The sequence below is a fragment of the Sinohyriopsis cumingii genome, chromosome 4 (assembly GCF_028554795.1).
Source record: "Sinohyriopsis cumingii isolate HCF-2022 chromosome 4, ASM2855479v2, whole genome shotgun sequence".
Lineage (NCBI taxonomy): Eukaryota > Metazoa > Mollusca > Bivalvia > Unionida > Unionidae > Sinohyriopsis > Sinohyriopsis cumingii.
In genome coordinates this window covers 61,262,356-61,288,073 of record NC_142964.1, presented here as the reverse complement: position 1 = coordinate 61,288,073, position 25,718 = coordinate 61,262,356, and the positions used below count along the sequence as shown (strand labels likewise).

Below are 25,718 nucleotides of genomic sequence, written 5' to 3'. Positions count from 1 at the left end.
ATAGTTCCATGCATGATATCTAGTTTTCTTAAGAATGATTAAGCCTCAGTACCTTTAGTTATTGATTTGTCCAATGTTTAGCGTTTGCGACAGGCTTACTGTCTTAAGGATAAACTGATACGCACGAGCACCTTGTTTAAATGAGAAATACTCATAACATAATACAGATTTGTTTAAGTTAAATCCATCATTGTCGGGACCGATATAAATGTTTTGGATAAATCTACGCTCATTTAGTCGGAGACGCATGTGTTAGTGAGCCATGTTTGGACCCGATTGCACGACATTTCCAAGCCCCGATAAGAGATTTATTTTTGCACATAGTGACAGTTTCGTGAAACGGAGTTGGTAAACATTAGCAAAAGTACATCCAAAGGACGTTATAGGACGTTTTATATAAATTATATGGGTTTCATTCATTTTTTAAATATAGTTTTTAATATTCCATTTCTTCGTTCCTTCCTTCTCTTTTTCAAAATTTAGTTTCCTTCTTTATTTCAAACTGTAATGGTGTATTGGATTGCTGGACTGGTTATACGAAGGTTCTAAGAAAAATAAAATTCATGGAGAGGAAAAATTGTGTTTCCCAATTATATTTCTTATCAGTGATTTAAAGTAGTAACTTAACTATTTATCAGTCTGTAGTACTTGCTAAAATCTAATAGAATTTAATTATAGCACCGTTTCCACGGATCCATTTTCCACTAGGAAGACCACTAAGTAGCACAAAACGGATTAATAAAGCATGGATCAACACAAGGCGATGCTCTCTACAAATTATGACGGTCACAAACACGATCATTTGTTACTTATCTTTCTTTGCACATTATTTCAGGGATGTATTACAATGACAAAAAAGATAAAAGCTTATTTTGGAAAAGCGGTAATACTTGAATGATTTCGGCCACGTATTGTCCATCGTTTAATTCTGCAGGCCGGGAGTTCTGTGTGTGTGGATTGTATCTCAAATTGGCATACATGATTGGGATGTTAAACTTGACAATTCTTTTTCATCGCTTCCGATTTTCAATGTGTTTATCATTTTCTCCTTTTTAATTTTAGATAACAATATGCATTTTCTACCGGGCTGATTCTCTTCCGCAGCTTTCCTCAATTTCAATCCATTGAACTGCTTTCAATTTTTGGGCAACGGGTTTTATGAATGTGTTGAACAATGTCTTCAGTTGTAGCTGATGTCACAGCAAAGGAACGTGTCGGTCGGCAAAGTCTTCGAATCTCAAATCAGTCTTTTCTTTACGTATTTCGTACAAACATTATTTTATAAATTCATTTTGAAACAGATCTTTTTAATACATATTAGATACAGACATTATTTTAGAAATTCAGTATAAGGTATGTTAGATACGACCTTGGTTTCTGACTCATATATACCTTCGTATATGAATAAACTTTACATTAAATTGCAATTGACCGTGACATTGGTCCCAATTATGATACAACTTTTCTAGATGTTGACCCGGACGTTTAAAGGGTATGAGATAAAAGCATTACCGTCTAATCAGACAACAAGACAACAAGTACCAATTTAAAGAATCTACGGGAAAAGCTATGCTACTGTTTAGATGAGGCGATGCTTATAACACAGGACATTGCATTGTCTAGATATAAGGATAATGCTGTTGTTGTTTTGTTATAGTGCCGTGCGCACTATTGTGCATGTGCAACTTTTTTTGACTGCACCGCAGCCTGCTAGTTGTTCCTGGGGAAGGGAATGGTGCCACCTCCCCCAGGCTTTTATGGGTTCAAGGAACCCTGATAGTTTGGCCTCAATCTGTGGGTCCATATAGGTCCCTTACTATTGAATGGTTGGCTGTCATTAGTGGGAAGGAGAGATCGGGAACGGTCCTGCTTGCTTTACATCGCTGGTTTCTTGTTGCATTTGCCTTGTGTTTCTTGCGGGTTTTTTTTCTTTTTTTTTTTTGGTAAAAATGTTCTGAAAGGGGGTGGGTGTTCTGTGCTGTTTATAGAGGTTGTTAGTAGAAATCATGTATGAAGAGAGATTTTCAAGGTTATTATGGTATTACTAGTCGAGGTGTTTAGTGTGTGCTTCCTACGTTATGTTATTAATAAGTTTTTAGATATTGCCTCTTTAAGTTATTTATTTATTAATGTTTTTAGAGATTGAATGTTATTTATACTTTATTTAGCAAGAGACCGGAGTTCTAGCCGATTACACGGTTCGTTAAGGACATCTAGGACCAGAGTCCTAGCTGATTACTCGGTTCGTTAAGGACATCTAGAACATTCGATTTTGCGGTTTCCTTAATTTTTTATAGGTGCTTCGTAAGTGAATTATTTATTAATATTTTTATAAAATTGAATGATATGTTATGGGTTTTTATGTGGTGGCTTCTAAATTTATTTAGCTAGTTATTGGGTCTTTTGGTTTTGTGGGGATAGTAATTATATTTTTTTCCTAAGTCATGTTGAGTCTATGAATTTATTTATATTTTTGTATGCTGATTGTTTATTTTTATTAGAGTCCATAAGTAACTCTGTGTCTGTGTGTGGTGATCCAATCTCTTTATGGTTTTTGATAAATATCAACGATCTCTTTTTGGTTTTTGATAATTATCAACAAATGCAATGACATTTATTAGAGACAGAAAATAAAAACACAGTTTCAATACAGCCAGATTTTATTCAGTCAAGCAGCATCGCCGGTGCATGACTTTCAAATCGTTGTCAAATTGCACATTACCACAAAGAACATTCATTATATATATTTTTTTGTTACTGTGGCAGGTGAACCGAAAGGAAATACATACCTTGAACTTCGTTAGCAGATTTGTCAGGGACGCAATTTTTCTTTCTTTATTCGTTCTTTATTTTATTTCCTAATGCATTTTTATAACTTTAAATATCTCATATTTGCACGTTCCATCAATATATTACTTCATGGAGTTATATTTATAATATAATGCATGTTTGTAAGTCATGTAGTTGACATTCTTCACGAGACTCTCCTTGTTGAGCTTGTAAGAGAATATATATTCATGGGACAGTTGTGTTTGAATCTGTCTGACTTGATTTAGTTCCTTTCAGAAATTTGTTTGGTTGATCGACCTGAGTTTTCATATTGACTTAATTGATCCGTTGTATGTGCCTGTATCTCTACAGGTAAGAAATACTTTTACTATGGACGTAATGGCGTTACTCAAACGCCGTTATCTTCGTAAAAATTCTAGATGCCAATTGCTATTGAAGAATGAAGCATGGACATAATAGCGACGCTAGCAATATAAGGTAATAATGTAACAATTGGCACTGTTAAACAGTATATGACCAACACAGCTTTACAATAAATATTGCAGACGGAATACCGAAGAAATAAATATTAAAGTCATTATTGTCTCTGCCCATGTTAATATTTTACAATTGTAGTCAGCATCTCAGTTTGTGACAGTTGACTATAAGTTCCATGTTTTTAATACTCCTATTCGTAAATTAAGACTGATTAATGTGCATTCAATATGTTTCACATTTCTTGGCTACTATAAACTAGGATTTCAGAGACCAAAATCAAGCAAGAAATCTTTCTGGTGAAAACATAGAACCCCTTTCTAATCCACGAACATAGGTACTGACGGAAATTTAATTTATCACAAATCAAAAAAAAAAAAAAAAAAATTAAAGAAGACCATGAAGAAAAGTAACATCACATGGTTTAAAATCAACTTGTAATGCTCGGGTCCCACCACTTAACTTTGGATTTCAAGGTTTTACTCTGTAAACTTCAATGATCAAAGTCATGGTAGGTCAAGATACCGTTAGAGTTCACTTCAGTTACAGCCTTAAATTTCGATTCATAGGTATCGTCATCTGCGCATAATTTTTGAGAAAGTTGCAGCTTTGACCTAACGCACACAATATTTTGCGTCTTGAACCTAACGCACGCAATATTTTGCGTCTTTGTTCTGTTTAATAACATCAATTAGGAAATGATTTCAATACAATAGTCATAACATTGCTTTCACATAAGTGACTTTCTACATTAATGAGTAGTCCAGCTGAAGTACTTTTCTACAATGATATCTAAATAGTAAATAAGTATGCTTGATTCCTTCTGTTATTATTTTCCTTCTTTTCTCCTCTATCCGATTTTACACAAAATGTTTTTCTCGAATATCCCATGTTTTCTATGAATAGGACATGATAACTGAAGAGTTCGAGGTTTAAGATTTACACAAAAATAAATCTTGCTTTTAAGAAAAATACGTTACTGCTTTTATGTCTTTCTGGCTTTATTAAGATATTGCAAACGATTGCTTTATGTAATCTCATTCTGATGACACTTCTAAGTTTATTTTGATTATTTCTGCAAGTCGACCATGGTTGCAATAAGCATTCGTTAGTTTGACTCTGTCCCCATGATCGTCAAACGTTATCTTTCAACATGAACATTGACGAATGGTGTGAATAAAATTTACTCGTTACTCCTTCTGTCATAGTAGTCATGTTTTGCCATTTCTCTTCATTTGAAAATGAACATTTTCATATCATTATCACTGCTGCCTATTTCTCAAACTTCATTTTTAAAAATGTAACAAGTGTGATACAGATATGTGTATAATACCTATAATATCTATGTTGTATATCTGTAAGTTGAACTTGTAGATCTGTCAGTATACATTGTATATTTTAAATGCAACTGTTAATCTGTAGAGTTTCATCCTTAAGAATTTTTAAAAAAATGTTTCCACGCGTAATAATACTGTACATGTATTCTTCTGTCCTCAAGTTCATTTCATGATAGAATCGGGGTGGGGGAGGTTCCATACCCACCCAGCTAATAACAAAGTACACACACACATAAACGTACAGTCGCTTGTCACTTGAAATTTGACCATCGTTTAATTCTTGCGCACGTTTAATCGGTATTATGCACACTTTGAGTAGATAGGCACACAGACTTTTGGTTTGGTGCCCTTTCGAGGAAAGTCAAGGCCTCTTTTAAATTTTGAACCTACCCCCACCTGACCTGATCCGATCCTGCATTTCTCTATTTCTTAAACTTCAACGGACACGATTCCGGTACCTAAGTAGATCGTCTGACCTCATGTGAGATTTACACTTAGTTTCTGACTCGTGATAAATATGTGTCAGCACATGACTTTGACATTATCAAAACCATGGAATGAATGACTCAAGCAATCTTTGTGCCACCGTTCTGCAACACTTAAGATGTGTAAGTTAAACAAGATAAAAAAATGTCGTGGACCATCTTTATAGAATAAATTAATAACAAATGGCTTAGTAAAGTGTCAATAAAGCAATAATGCACACTGTTATGTTGGCAAAATTTAATCCCGAGCCATGGTTAATTTAATTGTATTAAGAATTACAAAGGTTTTAAGGGCTCCGAGTGGCAGTGTGGTCTAAGTTGCTCGCCCCTACAGATCACTGACATCTGGCCTTTGTCCACGTGACCGCCATGGGTATGTGAGAAAGCTTTCCAGTAACTTTGCGTGGGTCGGTGGTTCTTTCCGGGGTTTCCCTCGGTTCTTCATCCATCAGATATGCTATCCGCCATGTATATTATATCGTGAGCTTAGACAAATGGCGTTAAGCCCACAACAACAACTACAAAGTTTTAGTCCAGCTAGAATCGACTGCAAAGCAAATATTTGAATGCAGAACTAACCATGTCAGGAAGATATTTTAATACAAGACATTGTGCACTCTTTACAAGGCCTGCGTCACGGAAAATAAATGAGATCATTAATTAATCGATCTGGCTAAACTATAATTAGTACAAATGCTTAAAGGATGTTTAAGAGATAGCAAAAAAGACCGATGGAATAACATGGTCAGGATGAATTCAATTCTGTCATTAATATGAACTTAGAAGTTCAGAAATCGTGTAATTTTATTTGACAATTTTTGTAGTGGTCTTCAAGGAAACTCGTATACTAAAGCAAACACCATTCCCAATTATATAGTATTATATTTCTTTTGTCATCCAAACAATTCATAAAGTGAAAACCAATGCTAATTATATGATATTAAATTCATTATGTCATCAAAACAACTCATAAAGTTGCAATGATAACATGACTTCAAAAATACCTCCTTATAGTAGCAAAACTATCACGTACATCAGGTTTGGGAAATGAAAGTATAGTGTCTTGTTCAAAACACTACACTGCAGCTGACCATGCATGTTCTAGGAATCGATCCCAATACTCATGCATAGGAGTCCAGAAAGCTATCATCTGAACGCCTCGATAGGAGGGAGAATTTATTTAAAAAATAATTGACATTTTCATTCCATATCTTTTGTAATAAGAACCCTAAAGCTATGATCAAAAGGAATTTTTAAAAACAAATTTCATCTTTTTAGTAACTTTTAAATCGGGGTGGGGGTCCTTAAGCAATATAGAAGTTTACTAATTATTCGAAATTTTATAATGGCATAAAAATGGTTCGCAGTACCAGAAATGCGGCAACAGAGCGTACCAAAACTACTTACTTTGAAAGGTAGGCGATATATTTATTCAGATAAACTGTTAACGTGATTAGTGGCGGGAGGGTGGGCTGTGTGATATTCATGGCCTGATTTTATTTAACTTTCAAACTTGTAATTCAAATTTTATTCACATGCACACTTAATTTAGAAAAACAATAGAGGTAACGAGTGTATTTTTCTAGTTAGCTTCGAGATAACGGAGATGGGTCGCGTGGCAGCCGAATGTGTCCCCAAATGTTTTAAGATTGATAGCTATGCATTCCCTCCCCCTCCCCTGTATCTCTCTTCTTCTTTTCTTTCTCTCTTTATCTTAAGCTTGTCTGTTTCAACTTGCAATGTTCCCAGAAAAAATGGCATTTGTTCTTAAACTTCTTTTCCGTCTAGAGTTGAAACTCTGACTAACATTGTTGTATTTAGAATTTTGTTCTCACACCGTCAAAATTTGGATCTTGTTTTCCTACTCGCTGCACACGTAGCTATTTGACACATTAGAAAATGTTAAATTGTTCGCCGATTGATCACTTTATGCGTTAGATCTTAACAAGGATTATATTTTAAATTTGCGAAAGAGACAAGCATAGCTGCTTTTGCTGTTCAACGTGAAGAAAGAAAAATAAATGAAATTTTAGATAGAATTTACATTTTTCTTTCAGACAGTACCACAAACAATTTTTTTCCACTAACAAACAGAAGACTGAGTGTTGTTGATAGATTGCCAAAGCATATGTTTGCGTGAGCTATGTCAGGGATGGTAACGAAATGCTATTACCCATGTATGTGTTTGTATAAATTAGTGTTTATTTACAAACGCAGTCTTATTTTGACAGAGTGATGTACTACCCCTGAACCGAACCCAGGACCTGGATTAGTCAGATTATCCTACCGCTATTGCCAAGTGGCAGGGCAATGGATCACATCAGAAGTAATTGATGACATATAAGATAGGGTGCCATCACGATTCTATAAATACGAAGGACCGACTATATCGGACTTTGAGAGGTAAAGCTCGAGACTGCATCCAATCAATCTACCATACTTTGGTCTGCTTGATGGCTAAAACTTATTTTAAAAAAAACAATTAAAAAAATCATAAATCAACCCGGAATCACATAACTTGCTTTCCATATATTATCATGTATATTATCATTTGAGCAGAACATCAGCTCTGGCTACTCTACAGCACAATCTTAAGGTAGATTACACACTAGCTGTGGTTAACACACCTCTCCTATTGGTCAGAACTTGCATGTAACTACTTCTGCATAAAATTTGCTACCATTTCATTTTCCAGTCGTACCTTTTCCTTCCGTCTCCATAAATATTCTTATGCATGTTCAAGTGCTTTTTACCTTTCTGAAACGTTTCTGACAGTTCTGAGTATTTGCGCCTAAAATGCACACGACGCGTACAGTCTCGAACCATTTTTACACTTTTTGTGTTAGTTTAGGGATGATATCGATTCGTCGTCTCCGTGCTAGTTGTGATCGTTTGCATACCGTACCGAAAAGCACGCGTATCCTTTTGTCTTGGAATCATGTTACATTTTCCAAAAGACGTTTGGAGTACCGTTTTCAACTAATCGTTCTAGTTCTCTAAACCAACATCTTACTCTTTCGACATTTCATCTGTCCTTCTATTCGTCCTCCAATATAAAATCGATCCATAAATAATTAAGGAAAGCACCAAATATATGACAGATTTTGATTCATTTGCTTTAAAATTTTGACCATTGCAAAATCTTTTTCAGCAATATATATTTATACATAATTGCAAAGCAACTGGCCTCTTGCCGGGTGTTGTCACTTGTTTGTTAGACACTTTAGACATTCTGTGGAAATGCGCCAGTCTGTGTGCAGCTAAGTTTTAGTTGCATTCAAACTGTACATGTCTTATTTAACCTACAATCTACTGCTACTAATGCAGCTTTCTAGTCAAATACAGGAGAAAGTCTTATCTACCACAATATTGAAAATTTTATATGCTTGTATTTAAGAATGATAGATATAGAAGTAACAGAAACAACAGCAACAAGAGTTTGCATGTTTTTAATGATGCTATAAATTATGAGAAATGCATGGTCACCGCGACTCTTTTTGTATATTTGTTGACAGCTTATGAGAGCTAACTACAAAATATAAGTCTCTGGAGCAAGAAAAGTATGTCACATCAACCTTTATTATAGCGGTAAAATCTGGAAGATACCAAATAAAAAGTGTTTCAGAAATTTGGTCCCCCCCCAATAAAATAAAATAAAATACAAAATCAAACATAACTGAACTTCTAGGACGTACAAATGGATTTCAGTTCATCTGCTGCGCTACGTTTTACATACCAAGATGGATTGTTATATTATATTATGTGATAGTACATGCAAAAGCGTTCAAGAAAAGCAATTTTAAAACCAAATCGATGCAGCCGCAGAGAATCGTTGATTAGCATTTCTGCAGAGAAATGTACTTCTCACGGTTGAAAACAGGAATCACTATCATGACGTCTTTCTAATATTGCTAAAATTAAATTCTTACCCGCTGAAACCGGGGGGACAAATATAACAGTAGCAAGTGCAATCAGAGCTATAATAAAAATATGTGTCCTAATTGTTAAGTCGAGATGTACTTATGCAAATTAAACTCAAGTGGGCCTTTACCTCCAAGGTTTCATAAATAACGCAAATCGACTGAACAGCCAAAAAAATAATTTGTGCCCACGTACCCACCCATTGTCTGTATTGATTTTTAAAAGTGATCGCAATAAATTACCAGACAGACTTGCCACAAAAACAAGCATTTTCAAGTCATGGAAGATAAACAAAATCGACATTTCTTTAGGATGAGGGGATCGAGCGACATTTCCAAACTTTATTGTAATTATACTAATACATTTTAGTAACTATAATTAGCCTAAAGACATAAAATGGTTTTGAAAACGTGCCGCTCCTAGAGAGAAGAATCGGAAGAGTGACACTCCGCGTAAGAGAGAAGAGGGAAAGGTAATATTGGCAACATCTATTCATCCTCATTGCATGTAGTCGAGAAAAAAATGCACATTCTATTTAGCTGTGTTAAGAAATAAGTTTATCTGAAGGCTACACATTTTACTTGAACTTGGCAAAAGATGACTCCATCAAGATCAAACAAGTAGAAAAGTATAATTAACACATTTGCATTCTTTGCAGGCTTAACTGATGCCACTCGAAACACCCTTAACCAAAGTTTAATTGAAGTTTTATTTGGCACACCAAAAAGGACATCATCTGAACTCGCTGCAAAGGCCCCATTTTCAATGAATAATTTACAATTTGTTTCCTCCTGCAAGTGAGACTATAAATATTATTCTATCTTGCTTAGTTGACAGCTAGAATTATTTCTCCGAACATTTATCAGACATCAAGGATCAAAATATAGTCATAATATCTTTATTGAAATTTTTACCTCTTTGTCCTATAACTTTCATCTAAAATTCAGGAAGCCAAATATTGCCAAATTTTTCTTAAGCAAGATAATGTCAAATCTTTTGTTCGGGAGATATCCGGAGGGTTTTAGTGATACTTGGGCCAGATTCAACAAAGAGTCAGTTGTAAAAGTGATCTGATTCAAATACTTTATGATACTACGTAAGGTCATTAGTTCCATGCACTGATCGCATGTGTTTAATCAACAAGATGACGTGAAGCACATATAATTTGAAGTAAAAAAAAATACATTTAGTTGTAGCTATCTTGTTTATTAAAAACAAAGCTTAAACTGGTTGTTGATACAACAAACTACCATGTCCGTCCAAGCAGTGAGGTTTATTGTCGCATGATAAGTACTCAAATCGATTTGTACGATGGTTGTAGTGAATTTCCAGATCATGGCTGTGGCCATGATACTCCGAAGTTAATATGCGCAGTGTGTTATTCCCTCTTTTTAGAGCCGTCATATCCTCTGATATGAAGAACATGTCATGGGTGTGACGCTCTATGCTGTTTGAGCCATACTGCATTGTGAAACGAATAAGTGGGACGTGTACGTCCGTCGCTAGGATGGAAGGCTTGTGCTCAAAGATGAAGGGGTATTGATTCATGTCCATCAGCACGGTTTTCAAGGCGTCCAGTTCCTTGAACGTTGGGCTGCCCTCCACGTGGATTGGTACGATAGGGTAGCGCAGCCGAAGTCTTCCTACTCCCGGAATGTTTGGTGTGAAGATCCTCACTCCTGAGCCCACAAGCCTTCTAACCTGCCAACACAAATACATATTTGATATATAAACTATTTACTTGATTCAATTTTAAAGCAAGTACTCACAACGTATACAGATTCGATTTTGCATGTGCTGAAACATAGGTCGAACTCAGAACTGCAGAGGCACCAAGCGAGAGTATTACTATGAGCTATTTAAACTTTGTATCGCGTAAATAAATGAAATCAAATTTCCTTATAAAGTCGGGATGATACTAAAATAATGGTCATAATCTATGTAATGGTTTCACTATTAGTTTTGGGACTTCAAAATCAAACAAGATTGTCCGACTCTTGATTTTTCCTGAACGGGATCTCTGTGCATACGGTTTATGCCATTATTGGAACTCGACCATCACTTCTTACATTGCGTGCGTGCACACGAGCTTTCCAAGATCGGTTCGCTGTTTTTGGAGGCTTTGCTAATGAGCAAACGTTGTAAACCAGATAATCTAAAAAAAAAAAAAAAAAAAAAACGATGGTAGACATGCGCCATTTTCAGGACTAATTCACAGAGGTGAATTCCATTTGGCACACTTTGGCACAATGACCTAGCAACGTCTCCGTTTGGTATCATTGTTTCGTTTTGTTTTATTCTCCTATGCAACAGGGTAAGCTTTGACAACGATTATGCAGATATAACCTTATCATATTTTGTGGAGATGATCACGTAAAATTTCATTCACGATATTTGAGCACATTTTATACATCTTAATCTTAACATGTGTCAATCTGCGTGACAGATTCATCAGCGATGTGTCGATTTGCATGACAGATTCATCAGCGATGTGTTTGCATGACAGATTCATCAGCGATGTGTCGATTTTCATGACAGATTCATCAGAGTGTGTCATCATTCCGATAGTTTGTTAAAATGCTGGTCAAATCGTTCACCCACTATTGTCAAATAAAATATTTACGTGAGACATATGTGCAAGGATTAAAACAACGATTTCATTAAGATATTCATAGAATTAATGTTTTCCTTTACTAATAAAACCACCAGCTACTTACAGAATGCAGGATTAAAATGGGTCGTCTTCGCAAGCATGAAGAACATGCGAAAAATTTAAACGCCTCAAAATTATGAAAGTCTACACTTTAAATACTACGACGGAATAGTAAAAAATGGAAAAGTCGCCAGAAAATGGCAGTCGCGGAGAATTCAATCATATGTTAAAGAATAGAATACAAAGTAGTGTTTAACTAAAGAGTCTTAATAACTTTCTGAATTTGTTCACGTATATTATGTGAAAGTCATTTTCAAATGAATTTAAAACTTGCAAGGAGACATTAAAGCTGTAACAACTGGGATTAAATTACTTTTCTTTTAAAACTTCCATTTCTTTCCCTTCCTGCATATACTAGTTCACTTTTTCTTAAACATTTCTATGGTAGTGTAATATTGTATGCAACCTCAGGAATTAGTCTTAGAAGTATACCATATAAATCATGTGTGCATTAACTGAGTCTGTTTTATCAATTGCCTTAACTATTTCCTTTAAAGTTGGATTGTCTTTGATATATGCGGACAAAAGTATTCAGTTTTGTCAAAATCAGTACAGTGGCACGATTACTGACAAACAGTCCCGAGCGTGTTCCGATTGGCAGGAGACTTGAATGCAGTCTTTTCAGAACCGGTAATAAAATAATTCAAATCATCTTCGTAATATTAATAAACAATGTATTAAAAACGATTTTCCTTATTTGTTTACATATACGATTTCGACTCCCTCTCTCCTTTCTTAACCAAAACTATTTATCTACCTCTTCTTTCGCAACTAGAAAATCTATATGTACCGTTCCATTCTTGTCCAATACTCCAACGGCGTCTTTCGCCGTGTCGGCAGGATCCCGTCCAACCTCTCCTCCTTCAAAAAACTCTGCAGGTGTCAGGTAATAGATACCGAGGCTGCTACCATTGTAGGCTGTATTTGCAGTAAACCCTCCGTTGCGGCCACCATGTGTTACGATTTTATGAGGGTCGTCCTTCCGCATTTCCAAATCGTACGGATTCCACGAACTTAATGGTGTCATCCATATAATTTCAAGAGGAATGGCATATGTGACTCTCTTTCTGTACGTGTCACACACCCGCTTGTGTGCATCGGAATTGTATTCGCAATTGTAAACCGACATTTCCGCAATTTCAGGTTGGGTAGTTTGAGCTGTAAACATGTATTGGTCAGAGTAGCCCCTATGTCGTACAGTCAATCCCATGGCACCTGGATTCCCTACTTTGAACCACCTATGATAGTAGCCTGTATTTAGCATCTTGTTTTCCTTTTGATGAACATCATAGTGCTCCTGTCCGAAGGAATTGTCCGTGATGTTTGCTAGATAATTATCTTTACCGGGAATTTCATACATAATTTGGTCGAGTATGTCATAACCCACAGATTGGTCGCGGAAGTGACCGTATCCGTCACGCCAATCAAAAGATGGGTTTTCTATAGGACTCACAGTGAACCGCGACGCTCGACTCCGGAAAAATTCAGACATGTTATTCTTCTTTGCCATCCTGACGGACAAATCATCAACAAGCCTCAAGTGTTTTAGACCCAGAAATCTTTTGATGGGGTGGCATGCAATTCTGTAATTCCACTGAGCATATACTGGAATGCCATCCTCTGTGACGTTAATAATCGTGGTAGGAAGATATGAAAGGTTTTCAAATTGGTTTTTACCTCCGGTGTACCCAGTGTACCTGATCTTTTCTTGTAGCTCCATCCAGCTGGCAGCGTCAATGAAATGACGGTCGCTCTTGAATGGCTCAACAAGGGTTTTTGTGTTCATTGTCCATCCTCCCTCCATGTAGCACAATACTGGCTTAAAATAAGGGACCCAGTCTCTTATATGCGTATCTTGGTGCTGGAAAGCTCTGAAGTACTCTTTCATTTCAGCGATCTGTTCGTTTAAAGTATGTTTGTTGAGGACTGATGGTGGTACTGGAGGAAAAGGAATGTCCACCATTTTGTTGAATGTTTTAGAGTTAGGGTCTGGCATACTCAACTTGTAGTCGTTGTGACGGGTCCGGAACTCAACACCATTTATTACAGCCTGGACTTCTCCCATTCCACAGGTCCGGTCGTAGTTACTGTGGTCGTGAATAGCGTTGACAGAGGAGCCGGTATGAGTCGCACCATAATAAGGTCGAGTTCCGTCATTGTTGTGCCTTAGCTGCTTGACGCCAGAGTATCCCTCGGCACGTATCCTTTCCTCGGCTGCCACTTGTTGCAGCATCAACTGGCGAGCTAGAGAAGCTACTGTTTTCTTGAGGACATTGATACGTTGCATATTTACAGTAACATGTTGAGTCGTATGAATCTGTACATGGCTAGTGGTCGTGTGAGGCTGAACATGTTTAGTTGTCGGATGAGGTTGCGCATGAAAGGTTGTCAGGTGAGGCTGAGAATGGTTAGTAGTCGGGTGAGGCTGGACATGATTAGTAGTCGGGTGAGGCTGGGCATGAATGGTTGTCAGGTGAGGCTGAGAATAGTTTGTAGTCGGGTGAGGCTGGACATGATTAGTAGTCGGGTGAGGCTGGGCATGAATGGTTGTCAGGTGAGGCTGAGAATGGTTAGTAGTTGGGTGAGGATGGACATGATTAGTAGTCGGGTGAGGCTGGGCATGAATGGTTGTCAGGTGAGGCTGAGAATGGTTAGTAGTCGGGTGAGGCTGGGCATGAATGGTTGTCAGGTGAGGCTGAGAATGGTTAGTAGTTGTGTGAGGATGGACATGATTAGTAGTCAAGTGAGGCTGGGCGTGAATTGTTGTCAGGTGGGGCTGGATATGGTTGGTCGTTAGGTGGGGATCGACATGGATAGTAGTCAGGTGCGGCTGAATATGGTTATTAGTCGAGTGTGGTTCGACATTGGTCGTAGTCATGTGCGATTCAGTATGGCTGGTGGACATGTGAGGCTCGACATGATTAGTAGTCGGGTGTGGTTCGACATGGTTAGTAGTCAGGTGAGGCTCGACAGGGATAGTAGTCGGCTGTGGTTCGACAGGCTTAGTAGTCAGGTGAGACTCGACATGGATAGTTGTCGGGTTGGGCTCGGCAAGGCTAGTAGTCGAGTACGGTTCGACTTGGTTAGTAGTCGGGTGTGGTTCGACATGGATAGTAGTCAGTTGAGGCTCGACATGGTTAGTAGTCGGGTGAGGCTCGACATAGATAGTTGTCGGGTTGGGCTCGGCAAGGCTAGTAGTCAAGAAAGGCTCGACTTGTTTAGTAGTCGGGTGTGGTTCGACATGAATAGTAGTCAGTTGAGGCTCGTCATGGTTAGTTGTCTGGTGTGGTTCGGCATGGATAGTAGTCAAGTGAGGCTCGACATGGATGGTTGTCGGGTTGGGCTCGGCAAGGCTAGTAGTCGAGTACGGATCGACTTGTTTAGTAGTCGGGTGTGGTTCGACATGAATAGTAGTCAGTTGAGGCTCGTCATGGTTAGTTGTCTGGTGTGGTTCGGCATGGATAGTAGTCAAGTGAGGCTCGACATGGATGGTTGTCGGGTTGGGCTCGGCAAGGCTAGTAGTCGAGTACGGATCGACTTGTTTAGTAGTCGGGTGTGGTTCGACATGAATAGTAGTCAGTTGAGGCTCGTCATGGTTAGTTGTCTGGTGTGGTTCGGCATGGATAGTAGTCAAGTGAGGCTCGACATGGATGGTTGTCGGGTTGGGCTCGGCAAGGCTAGTAGTCGAGTACGGCTCGACTTGTTTAGTAGTCGGGTGTGGTTCGACATGAATAGTAGTCAGATGAGGCTCGTCATGGTTAGTTGTCTGGTGTGGTTCGGCATGGATAGTATTCAGGTGAGGCTCGACGTGGTTAGTAGTCGGGTGAGGCTCGACATGGATAGTTGTCGGGTTGGGCTCGGCAAGGCTAGTAGTCGAGTACGGCTCGACTTGGTTAATACTCAGGTGAACATCAACATTGTTAGTATTCTGCGTACTTGCTCTTTGTAATCCAACAATCATCAAAATGATTTGTATAAGGGGCATTCTTGGTGTGCTGACAAGAAAAAAAAAAGTTTTATTACAAACTTTCCTAATTTTATTCAATTAATTATGATGATATATCTTCATAAATGCAATATACAATCAAGCTAGTAATCGCCAAGAAAAGGGAAAAGAAGCATGAAATAAATTAAATTAAGTTAAACTTCATTAAACTAAATTAAATTTAAATAAAAATTTAATTAACAAATAATAACAAAAAATGAACAAAAACTAATCCTTGTATACAATTTTGCCAGCTGTTTAGGTAATGAGGAAAGATGAATGGTGAGGTGGATTTAAATGTGTAAGCATGCTATATGTATATTTGTCCGTCTTTGCATCTTAATTATGTTTGTCTCTCTGTCTGTATGTCTGTATGTGTACATGAGGAATAGCCTGATAGATGAATGAGCTTTTTGAGTTTTGGGTAAGCTAGGTATAAACCATTGTTCTCCTCTCCTCACACACACACACACACACACACACACACAGAGAGGTTATAAAGGCAACATAACTAAGCACATAATTTTCATAATAAAGCCGATGTGCTAGTGAATAATACGAAGGTACACAGAAAATGAAAAAAGAAATATAATAAATAAAAATTGAACATTTCTAACAACAGTCTCATCTAATAGTGTGATTTGCAATACCTACCTCCAGTCCGTTCTGGAACGAAGCAATAACCCAATGCTGCACACTTTGGTCAGTACAGAGAAAAATTTATGTCTTTTTCCGCCAAAGGAAGGTACAAGCAAGCAGAGTAATCAACAGCTACGTCAGCAAGATAAGACGGCAACCTGGAACTCATTTACTTACGATCAAAAATGAGTAAGCACGTCCCTATAGTGGGACAATATTTAAGAAACAAAAATAAATGTTCATCATCTGTTTCTGAATTTATATATTTTCTCTTTATTTTTCTTCTTCTTCTTCTTCTTGCTAATGATGATATTATTATAATCATCATATTTATTATTATTATTATCATTACCATTGAAGAAACATGCACATTTGAAATGCATCGGAACTTATCCGTGGAACCTTGTTTCGTTGCTGTTAGAAGTTAGACCGATTAAAATATAGTCATTGTTCAAGGCTCAATCTATGGTCATTTATTTGACCAAACTGCACGGGACTGAAAAGACTACTTCAGTTTTCTTCAACAGTAATGATTAAATTCCCTCATTTAAAGTACTCCGATACTACTATATATTTGCAAGGAAAATAGCTTGGCAGAAATAGTATCTAGTACTTACTACTTTGTTACCACTGTTCTAGTGGCAAAAGGCTATTCAGTATAATGCAGCTGATTGTCCACTTCCAAAAATGTTGGTATTTTTTTTTACATGATGCACACAAAGTTTGTAATTTAAATTTCTTGTTACACTATTCCAATACACCTATGAAGGAAACAGCCATTATTTTACAAACTGTTCTGCTTAAGGGGGCGATTTTTTTACAAAAATCCATTATGATGGGGAATAGAGAGGATATTTGCTTGAAACGAGTAAATCACCCATAAAAATTACATAGATAGGTTGAAAATACTATCCGTTATTCACTCGGAGCAACCAAACTTTTATTTTATTTTATGCTCAAACGTGTTGGCTAGCAATATGTAGAACAGAGTGCATTGCGAGATTTCTTACTGTATCCAGGGCGATAATGTTCAACGGTTAACAGTTTATATTCTGATGTGTTTGTGTATTTTCACACAGAAAATATCAGCAATAGCATAATTCTCCTTCCCGATTCAGGGTAAAACAGTAAGCAAAAAAATGAAGGAGAAAGTGAATGCACATTGTGGGATTCGAACTTGGTCTTAACGCAAGGTGGCCATTCTTACCACTCGACCACGCAAGCGTGTAAAAGTAACTCGGAGGTTTTGTTCATAATGTTGTCGACTCGGCAGTGAAAAAAATATGTTTGGTATCTCACTCAAGCGAATTATCAAAATTATTTCTCTTAGAAAATCCTGTAATTCACTGCCTAGTTTAAAATGGGTGATATTTTAGCTGTTTCAAAGTATTTTGAGATTTGAAAACGTTTTTGGATATCAACACTTTTAACATTTCACTAATGACTTGATAAGGTGATGTTGTATTGACGATATAACTTGATTTTTATTATGGTTGTTTATTATGGTTTACTTTGAGGAAAATCCTCCAGACAGTCACAGAAAACATTTTTCCCATTTGTCCTGTTGAAATAAAAATTTTAATTACACATATTCTACGAAAGAAAAGAGACTATTACCTTAATATCAGTTCGCGGATCTATTTGATTTCATTTGGAAAAAAAAGTTGAGTTCTTATACTTGTCAGTGTTTATTGTAATATCTGAGTTTATAAACTTGTCAATAAACAGTTCAGTAACATTAACCGAATTTTCTTTATCGTGTATACACCAGGAATCGTGCTATTTTCTCACACCCTTCATTGGGCAACTGTGCATTCACGTCTGTTAACTTCCAAAGGACGATGACGGTGTTTAATTCTTGACTCAAGAGACATCAACCCTATGCAAAACGATGACCTAGATACGCTGGCGAATAGCATGCACCGCGTGCTTATCGCAGATAATGCAAATTATACAGATATATATATAGTTAATTGATTACGGAGTCAGATATTATTGCAAGAGTTTAAAAATTAGACTTGAAGCTTAAACAATGATTGGGGACGATAAAATAAATCCGAAAGACCGGTGGTTATACATGTAAGTCTTCTATACTACATCTTACAAAATTTTGACTAACAGCCAGACATTCGCAGAGGTCAATGCATATCTGGGCGAGAATGGAAACGTGATGGATGACGTAGAAAATTAGAGATTTTGACTGTTAATAATAGATTATCGCAACGAACTCTGGGAGAAAATGGAAACTAGTTTGATACACAGGTGACACTAATACAATGCCACTGATAAAGACCAGAAAGGAAGACTGCAGGACGACGTTATTGGGGTGAACTTGAAAACTACGACAAGGCTGCATCTGTCATCAGGTAGGTTGAAGTAATAATTATTAGGGTATCAGTAATTGTAGAGTATATTAAACATTCTTTAACTTGGTTAGAATATTTCACTCCATGATTTCAGTAGTAAAACTTCAAATTATGCACCGCAGTCGCCTAAGAATAGTACAATGCCAGTGCTAATATAATCATAAATTTTATATTATTTTTATGTTATTCTTTTTGTGCAATATTTCAGGGATTTTCATGTCGCAAGAAAATTTCTGAATTATCTGCTTGTTGCAAATTAGTTTCTTTATAAATAAAAATAATATTGCTCGTTAAAAATGATGGCAGACTACTTGTAAGAAGTACTTACTTTTGAAATTGAAGAGTTTGGCAACTTCCAGGTACTACGTACCTCCAAAACTGAAGAGTATGACAGTGGAGTGTTCCAATGATAATAGGGAAAAACACTCACGTTTATCATCATTTTTAGGAATGATCTTATTTAAATAAAATTACAATCAAGACAAATATCGGTTTGATTTTAGTAAGTCATTACAACAAAGAAAAGAGGGAAGGTGTGTAAAACAATTTGCTTTACTTCTGACACACTTACACAGGTACACACACACACACACATAAATAGACACACACACACACATAATATTTTAGTGCGAAGGGATGTATAAGATTCACTTTGTCATCGCCGTTTGCTCGATAACCTTTGAACTGTAAGACATAATTAAATGAACCTTTATCTCAATATACAAATTGCCTATTGGCTATACATTCTACAGGCTACATCATTTATGTTTATAGTTAAACGGGAATTGTAACAGTAAGACCTGGCTCCGTATCTAGACAATAAATTGGAACTACTGGAGATAGTTTGGTAAATATTGTAGATAGTTTGGTTACTATTGGAGATAGTTTGGTTACTATTGGAGACAGTTTGGTTAAGCTCTTACTAGGTATATATCATCGCTTGACGCTGTGTCACTTACCATATTCAGGTTTCGAATTTAAAGGCCAAGGTTATCCCAATGGAAACTTAATGTTTGGATCGGATTCTGTGTTCATGCTATAACCTTTGAACTAGTGGGGATATGTTGAAACTTTACCCAGGTAGGTATCATGATCAAACGGTGTTTAAGGTGTTTATTGTACCACAAGGAGATGTAATGGGATTCTATATCCAGGCTGTATCTTTACAAACTCGGGGAAACATTACGATGAAATTGTACCCGTTTATAGGTCACAACCATGGGAAGTATTCCATAGTTAGGTCCCTAGATCAAAGATCGGAGTCTTGACCGGCCAAATGTGACACTGATCTGATCATGGATTCATTTTTGGATAAAGGTGTTAAGTACTACAAAGTGGGCTGGCTGTGAACTACTTTTTCAGGGTTAATTACACATAGCTTAAAAAGACGTGTCCGAGCTCAATTTTCAGTACACGTTCTTCTTTTACCAGTGAAGTAACAATGTGACCGCATCACCGGATGAAAGTGTGTTGCGGACCTAAACAAGGCTAATAATACCCACTTTCTGAGTACATTACATACATACATACATGCATACATACATACATACATACATACATACATACATACATACATACATACATACATACATACATATGCATACATACATCAGAAAAATCGTTTAAAATGTCAGATCTTCATTTGTGTGTTTTTGTTGTGGATTTTAACGCCATTTCTCAGCACATAATACATAGCGGCCAGTATAACGGGTGGAGGAAGAACCCCTGAAGAACCTATCGACCCAAGACCAGCGGGAAGCTATTGCCAAGTTTTCTCACATACCCACTTGGCCGAGCTCGAAACTCGAACCCAAGCGTACAGAGATGAGATGGCAGTGATCGGTAAAGGCGAGCTCTTCATACCACTCGGCCACCCGAAGCCTTCCTCTTTCCATCGGTTTGTATAGTTACACTACCAAATGACCTCGGTCTTTTATTTGTTGTGGATCACTTATCGATCTATTAAAGGGGACATTGGCTGGTATTTTGAATATTGGAACACCGTCTTGTTGATGACGTATTTGATTTTTGTTTATAACCCTTACACTTGAACCCTTTTTTCAGGCATTTTGGAACCATTGATCTCAGAAATGAAGCAGAAAACTAGCATGTTCCCATACTTAGCACTGGGAATAATATTTCTTTCTGCGCTTGCCGTTGTAGCTGTACCGGACGATTTGTCAGTCCTGGAAAACACCATGCGTTCTCTTTCCAGACAGACGATGCTACTACAACTTGCTAGCGAGGAAAGACTTCGGGCGGAGGGATATTCCGGGATTAAGCAGGTAAATCGAACATCCCAATATAGTGGAATCCATTCATAACGGACTAAGAGGATTCCTGAAATGTGTTATTTTTAATTTTAAAAAAGTTACTAATAACATATATTATCTGCTGAAACTAGTATGTAAATAAGATTTGGGGAGGATAAGTTTGCACTTAAAAACAGGTGCTGTGCAAGTGGAGATGTCGTAAGAGGAATGTCTCTGTTGATGAATATGCGTTAAAATACCTGTTCTTTTCTCAGACAATAACATGATTGTCACGCCAAAATTGTCTGGGATGTTGGCATGGTGGTCTTGTATTATACGGTTGACTTTCACAGCATGCCAAGAGCAGAATATGAATTACATTAAAAAATATCCAAAGAGAATGTTCGCAGTCATCATCAGTTGAAAAGGTACAATGTCCTTTATACGTAGACACAATTTAATGAAAGGGCAAACGTATTTGCAGTATATGAACCCTGTGCACGATAGGCAGGTACCCTTTAGCCTGGGGAAATTACATATAATTGGCTATCCCTACAAGTGTCCATGATGGGCACTTGCTTTGTCCCTTCTCGCGGTATTTTAAAGACTTGCAACATATAACAAATTTAAATATGTGGACTTGAAAAGGAAAGCCTCTTGTGATAGCATGTTCACTTGTCTGTATTATCCATACTTTTGGCCTGAAATTAAAAATGTTTACGATAGATGTCTTAATACACATATAGATTGTTTGGGCTGACCCGAGGACATTAGTGGGGGAAATAGTTCCAACGCACACCTACACGCAAACCGAGTTTTATCTGTCTTAATTATTCGCTGCTTATTATACGGTTATTCTTATACGAATTTGTAAGGCAGGGTGACCAGGAAAAATTATGCGTGGATATAGTTTTCTAGTGGCAGCAGTTTTAATGAGAAGTATTTTCCACGACTTACAAAAATTACAAGTGTTTCAGAAGTGCAAAGCAAATTTATGTCGGCAATACCGTCAAAACATGTGATCAGATCATGCTCCACAAAGTCGTACACAAACACGTGGATATTCTCCTGTCACTTTATATAAGACAACCGACCGGACACATGCACTCTCTTTTCTTTGTTCAGTAAAGCTATTTATCTTATCCCCTTCGTCATAGTACACGGAGACAGAGGCATACCGAATAGTCCTCTTTCGCTGGATCTAGCTTATTTAAATCAGCAGTTTGTGCAGTTTATTCTTGTTTGTCGTACAATATTGGGTTTTTTGGTTCTTTTTATAACAATTAATTTATTTTAACACTCAACGCTCTCATAATTCAACTATCATTAGTATATATACTCTTTAAACTCGTACTAACACGCACAGACGTGCAACTGTGCAAAATGATTGAGAGAAAGAGACAGTGACAAGAGAGAAACATTGGGCAGGGGAATGCAGTATCGATATATTTACCTTTTTATTTATGGAGCAACATATGACATTTCCGGTGGGTTTGGAATAAAAGTTCATTTTGAGGCACGTTTGTTTGCAATAAAATCTATAGTTCTTTTCCAAATTACTTTTTTGAATCACTCTGCTCAGTAATCTGTCTCTTTTTTTTAAATGTTGTTTATCTTAAGCCTTATGCTAAAGGTTTACTTCCGATGTCGTGTCGCAAATCATACAGGTCACTGCTCTTCATATTAACTTTATTTGCTTAAAAGCCCATACAAATAATAATTTTACACTAAATGAAATCTAATATGGAATTCGGCTTTATTTTCTTGTAAAACTAGTAGCAAATATCGTTTAAATTTCAGGTTAGAAATAACTACGATGGAACAAGACCCTACTTTGGAGCTACTCACTCAGGAGACTCAATCGCAGACATCCACGATCACCCAAACTACATTAACACGGTTGGAATGGGCCAGTTTGAAGCTGTTTTAAACGGCATCCAATTCAGGACGCGTCATAATGACTACAAATTAAAAATGCCCGACCTACATAATATGACGTATAACAAAATGGTTGACATACCTCTTCCCGAAGTACCAGCCGATATATTGAAGGCACAGAACGTTTCGGAACAACTTAAGCTGATGAAATTGTACTTCAAGGCATTTTATCGTCAGGACGCTTCTATCAAGAACTACCTGTCCTATTTCAAGCCTGTCATGTGCTATCTGGAAGGAGGATGGACCACTGATGTAAACCACTTTTCCGAGCCTTTCGAGAGCGCCACTTATTCCGTTGATGCCTCGACATGGGAGCAGTTACAGGAGAAAAATATGTTTGCTGCCTACACGGGAGATGGAACCAAGTCTGATGTATTACCGTACCTACCAAAAACTATAATAAATGTGACGGAAGATGGAACACCAGTTTATGCTCACTGGAATTACCGCATAGCATGCCACCCTATCAAAACGACGCTACGTTTAAAAAATTTCCGGTTAATTCATGATTTATCAACCCAGCTAAGTCATAGAAAGAACCCTGTAGAGTTCTCACGTGATTATGGAGCACGATTTTCCATTAGTCCAACGGAAAACAGCGCTTTCAGCCATTTGGAGGACGGATACGGATCATGGTCTGATAGGAGTTACTATTATTCCCTCCTCGACTCAATCATGTATGAGATACCCGGAAAGGATAACTACCCGGCACATATCTTGGACAATTCTTTCAATATGTCGCACTACGACATTCATTATAAAAATAACACCGACTTGAACACCGGATACTACCATCGCTGGTTCAAGGTTGGCGAGCCGGGAGCCATGGGTATAACTACAAGGCATAGGGGTTACTCCGACGAATTTCTATTTACAGCTCACACGACTAACCCTATGATAGCCGAGTTGTCCGTGACAGATAGCCAATATGTCCCGAACACACACAAGTTGGAGCATCACACATACAAAAAGAGGGTGACCTACGCTATCCCTCTTGAAGTTATCTGGATGACGCCCCTCCATTCCTGGAATCCATATAATTTGACTTTCCATGGATCAGATCCACATGATGTCGTCACGGGAAACGGTCGACGCAATGGCGGACTCACACCAGAAACAGCGTTTAACGGGACCAATTCTAAACACTTCTATCTAACGCCTGCCGAATTATTCAGTGACGATGTCTCATCGGAACTGGTTGGTGTTCTAGATACCAGTGGACAGGTGAGCTTAGCATCAATCTTACGAAGGAAGCTTACCACTTTTCATAAACAAATCGAAATAGTTAAAAAGAAATGTATATTCTTCTCATCAACGAAGTGTCGCGTACCAAGTCTATGATGCAGACGACTTTGATCTAGACCTTACGACCCACAGATTGCACTCAATGCTAAATACTTCCAATTTATTGTAGACGCATACTTCATAATCAGTTAATGAAATAGCCAATGCCTGTATCTATCAATCTATTAACATTGTTTTGAATACCATACTTAAAAAATGGTTATTTTTTACCTTTGCGGACGACTGGATAGACATAAACATGAAACGCCAACCAAGCTTATTTCAGCAGATGTTTGTTAATCATTACGTATTGTTCCTTCTCTTTGTTAAGGGATCTTCAATGATGAAGGAGCGCATATTGTTCTGAACGCAACAAAAATGGCTCGATACAATATAGGAACTTTGTACATCAATGTGATATCTTGCATCAGTTGCTCATGTCCTGTTTTATTGTGACTTGTATTTAATGTGCCTTATGTGTTTTCATTTTGTTGATGTAGTTTTTTTTTTTCAAATTCAGAAACTCTATATATTGTTGTTATTGTGTCTATTCAGGTCAGAAAGATGGTCGCCTCAGGAATTCGCACGATCCTTCCTCTCATTGCTGATGCCAACAGGATTCGAACTCGGTACCCTGTGATGCCAATTCATGTAGAGGGAAGTCCCATCTACAAAGAATTGGATGCACTGAAGGATATCTTGATGGACACCCTGGAGAACGTCAAAATGTTTGAGCATCTGGGTCAAATCGACGTTAACTTTAATCACGCACCGGAGACACACTTCCACATGTCCAATAGCGATGGCCATACCGGTAAGCTGACGAGGCACAATCACGACGTTTACTTAACGCCAGACGAAATTAATCTTCTGAAGAACGGAAACCACACAGTGGAAGCATTCAGTACTGAGGTGGAGGGGCACATGCATCATCTGGAAATTCATTACGACAAGAGTCACGATAAATACATCTATGTTTCTTGCGATGGAAAGTCACACTGCTGGGATGGTCACGGAACCGAGCTGTTCAAAATGCATTGATCTGTTTGACACAGAAATATACCTTATCATCTAAAGAGACATGCATTATTTGTTCATAAAAGCAGAGCGGAATAGAAATGGGGTTGGGGATAGTGTAATTTTTAAAAAGATAGGGTTACGAATCTAGGTCTTAAAAAAAAAAACAAGAAAGAAAGTGAAACCAGCAATCTGAGTAAAATCAACATGATATTTTTTTTCTTCTAAGTTACAAAATGCACATTCAAGAAACACGTACAGTATTTTGTGAATTAAATCCCAAATAATCCTAAGTGTCCTATCACAGGTCCAAAAGTTTGGAATGTTCGGAATGAACTGAAATAGCCCTAAATGCCCTGATGTGTTACAATGATGTAATCCTGAGTATCTTCGAATGAGACCTTAATAATCGAATTATGTCGTGTTTATAAATCTAGGTAGTGAAAGAACACAGTAATTCCAGAGAATGTTCAAATAGTTCCTCTCAATGACACTTTATAATGCTAATGAATGATTT

At 37.4% G+C, this 25,718-nt stretch overlaps 2 protein-coding genes across 3 annotated transcripts; one reads left to right on the top strand and one right to left on the bottom strand.

The window, feature by feature from the left end:
- Positions 1 to 10,123: 10,123 nt before the first annotated feature.
- LOC149801278 (uncharacterized) lies at positions 10,124 to 16,496 on the bottom strand. Its single transcript, XM_089955339.1, has 3 exons — positions 16,360 to 16,496; positions 12,511 to 15,715; positions 10,124 to 10,708 (listed from the first exon to the last, which is right to left on the bottom strand). The coding sequence occupies exons 2-3, from the start codon at positions 15,703 to 15,705 to the stop codon at positions 10,229 to 10,231; spliced, it is 3,675 nt and encodes a 1,224-aa protein (XP_089811465.1). The 5' UTR covers positions 15,706 to 15,715; positions 16,360 to 16,496; the 3' UTR covers positions 10,124 to 10,228.
- A 2,078-nt stretch (positions 16,497 to 18,574) lies between these two features.
- On the top strand, positions 18,575 to 25,262 carry LOC149801277 (uncharacterized). Of its 2 annotated transcripts, none has more exons than XM_089955337.1 (4): positions 18,575 to 18,710; positions 20,775 to 20,995; positions 22,763 to 24,124; positions 24,740 to 25,262. In XM_089955337.1, the coding sequence occupies exons 2-4, from the start codon at positions 20,801 to 20,803 to the stop codon at positions 25,223 to 25,225; spliced, it is 2,043 nt and encodes a 680-aa protein (XP_089811463.1). In that variant the 5' UTR covers positions 18,575 to 18,710; positions 20,775 to 20,800; the 3' UTR covers positions 25,226 to 25,262. The 2 variants fall into 2 exon arrangements, with proteins under 2 accessions (XP_089811463.1, XP_089811464.1); XM_089955338.1 differs by lacking the exon at positions 18,575 to 18,710 and adding an exon at positions 19,432 to 19,557.
- The last annotated feature ends 456 nt before the right edge of the window (positions 25,263 to 25,718 follow it).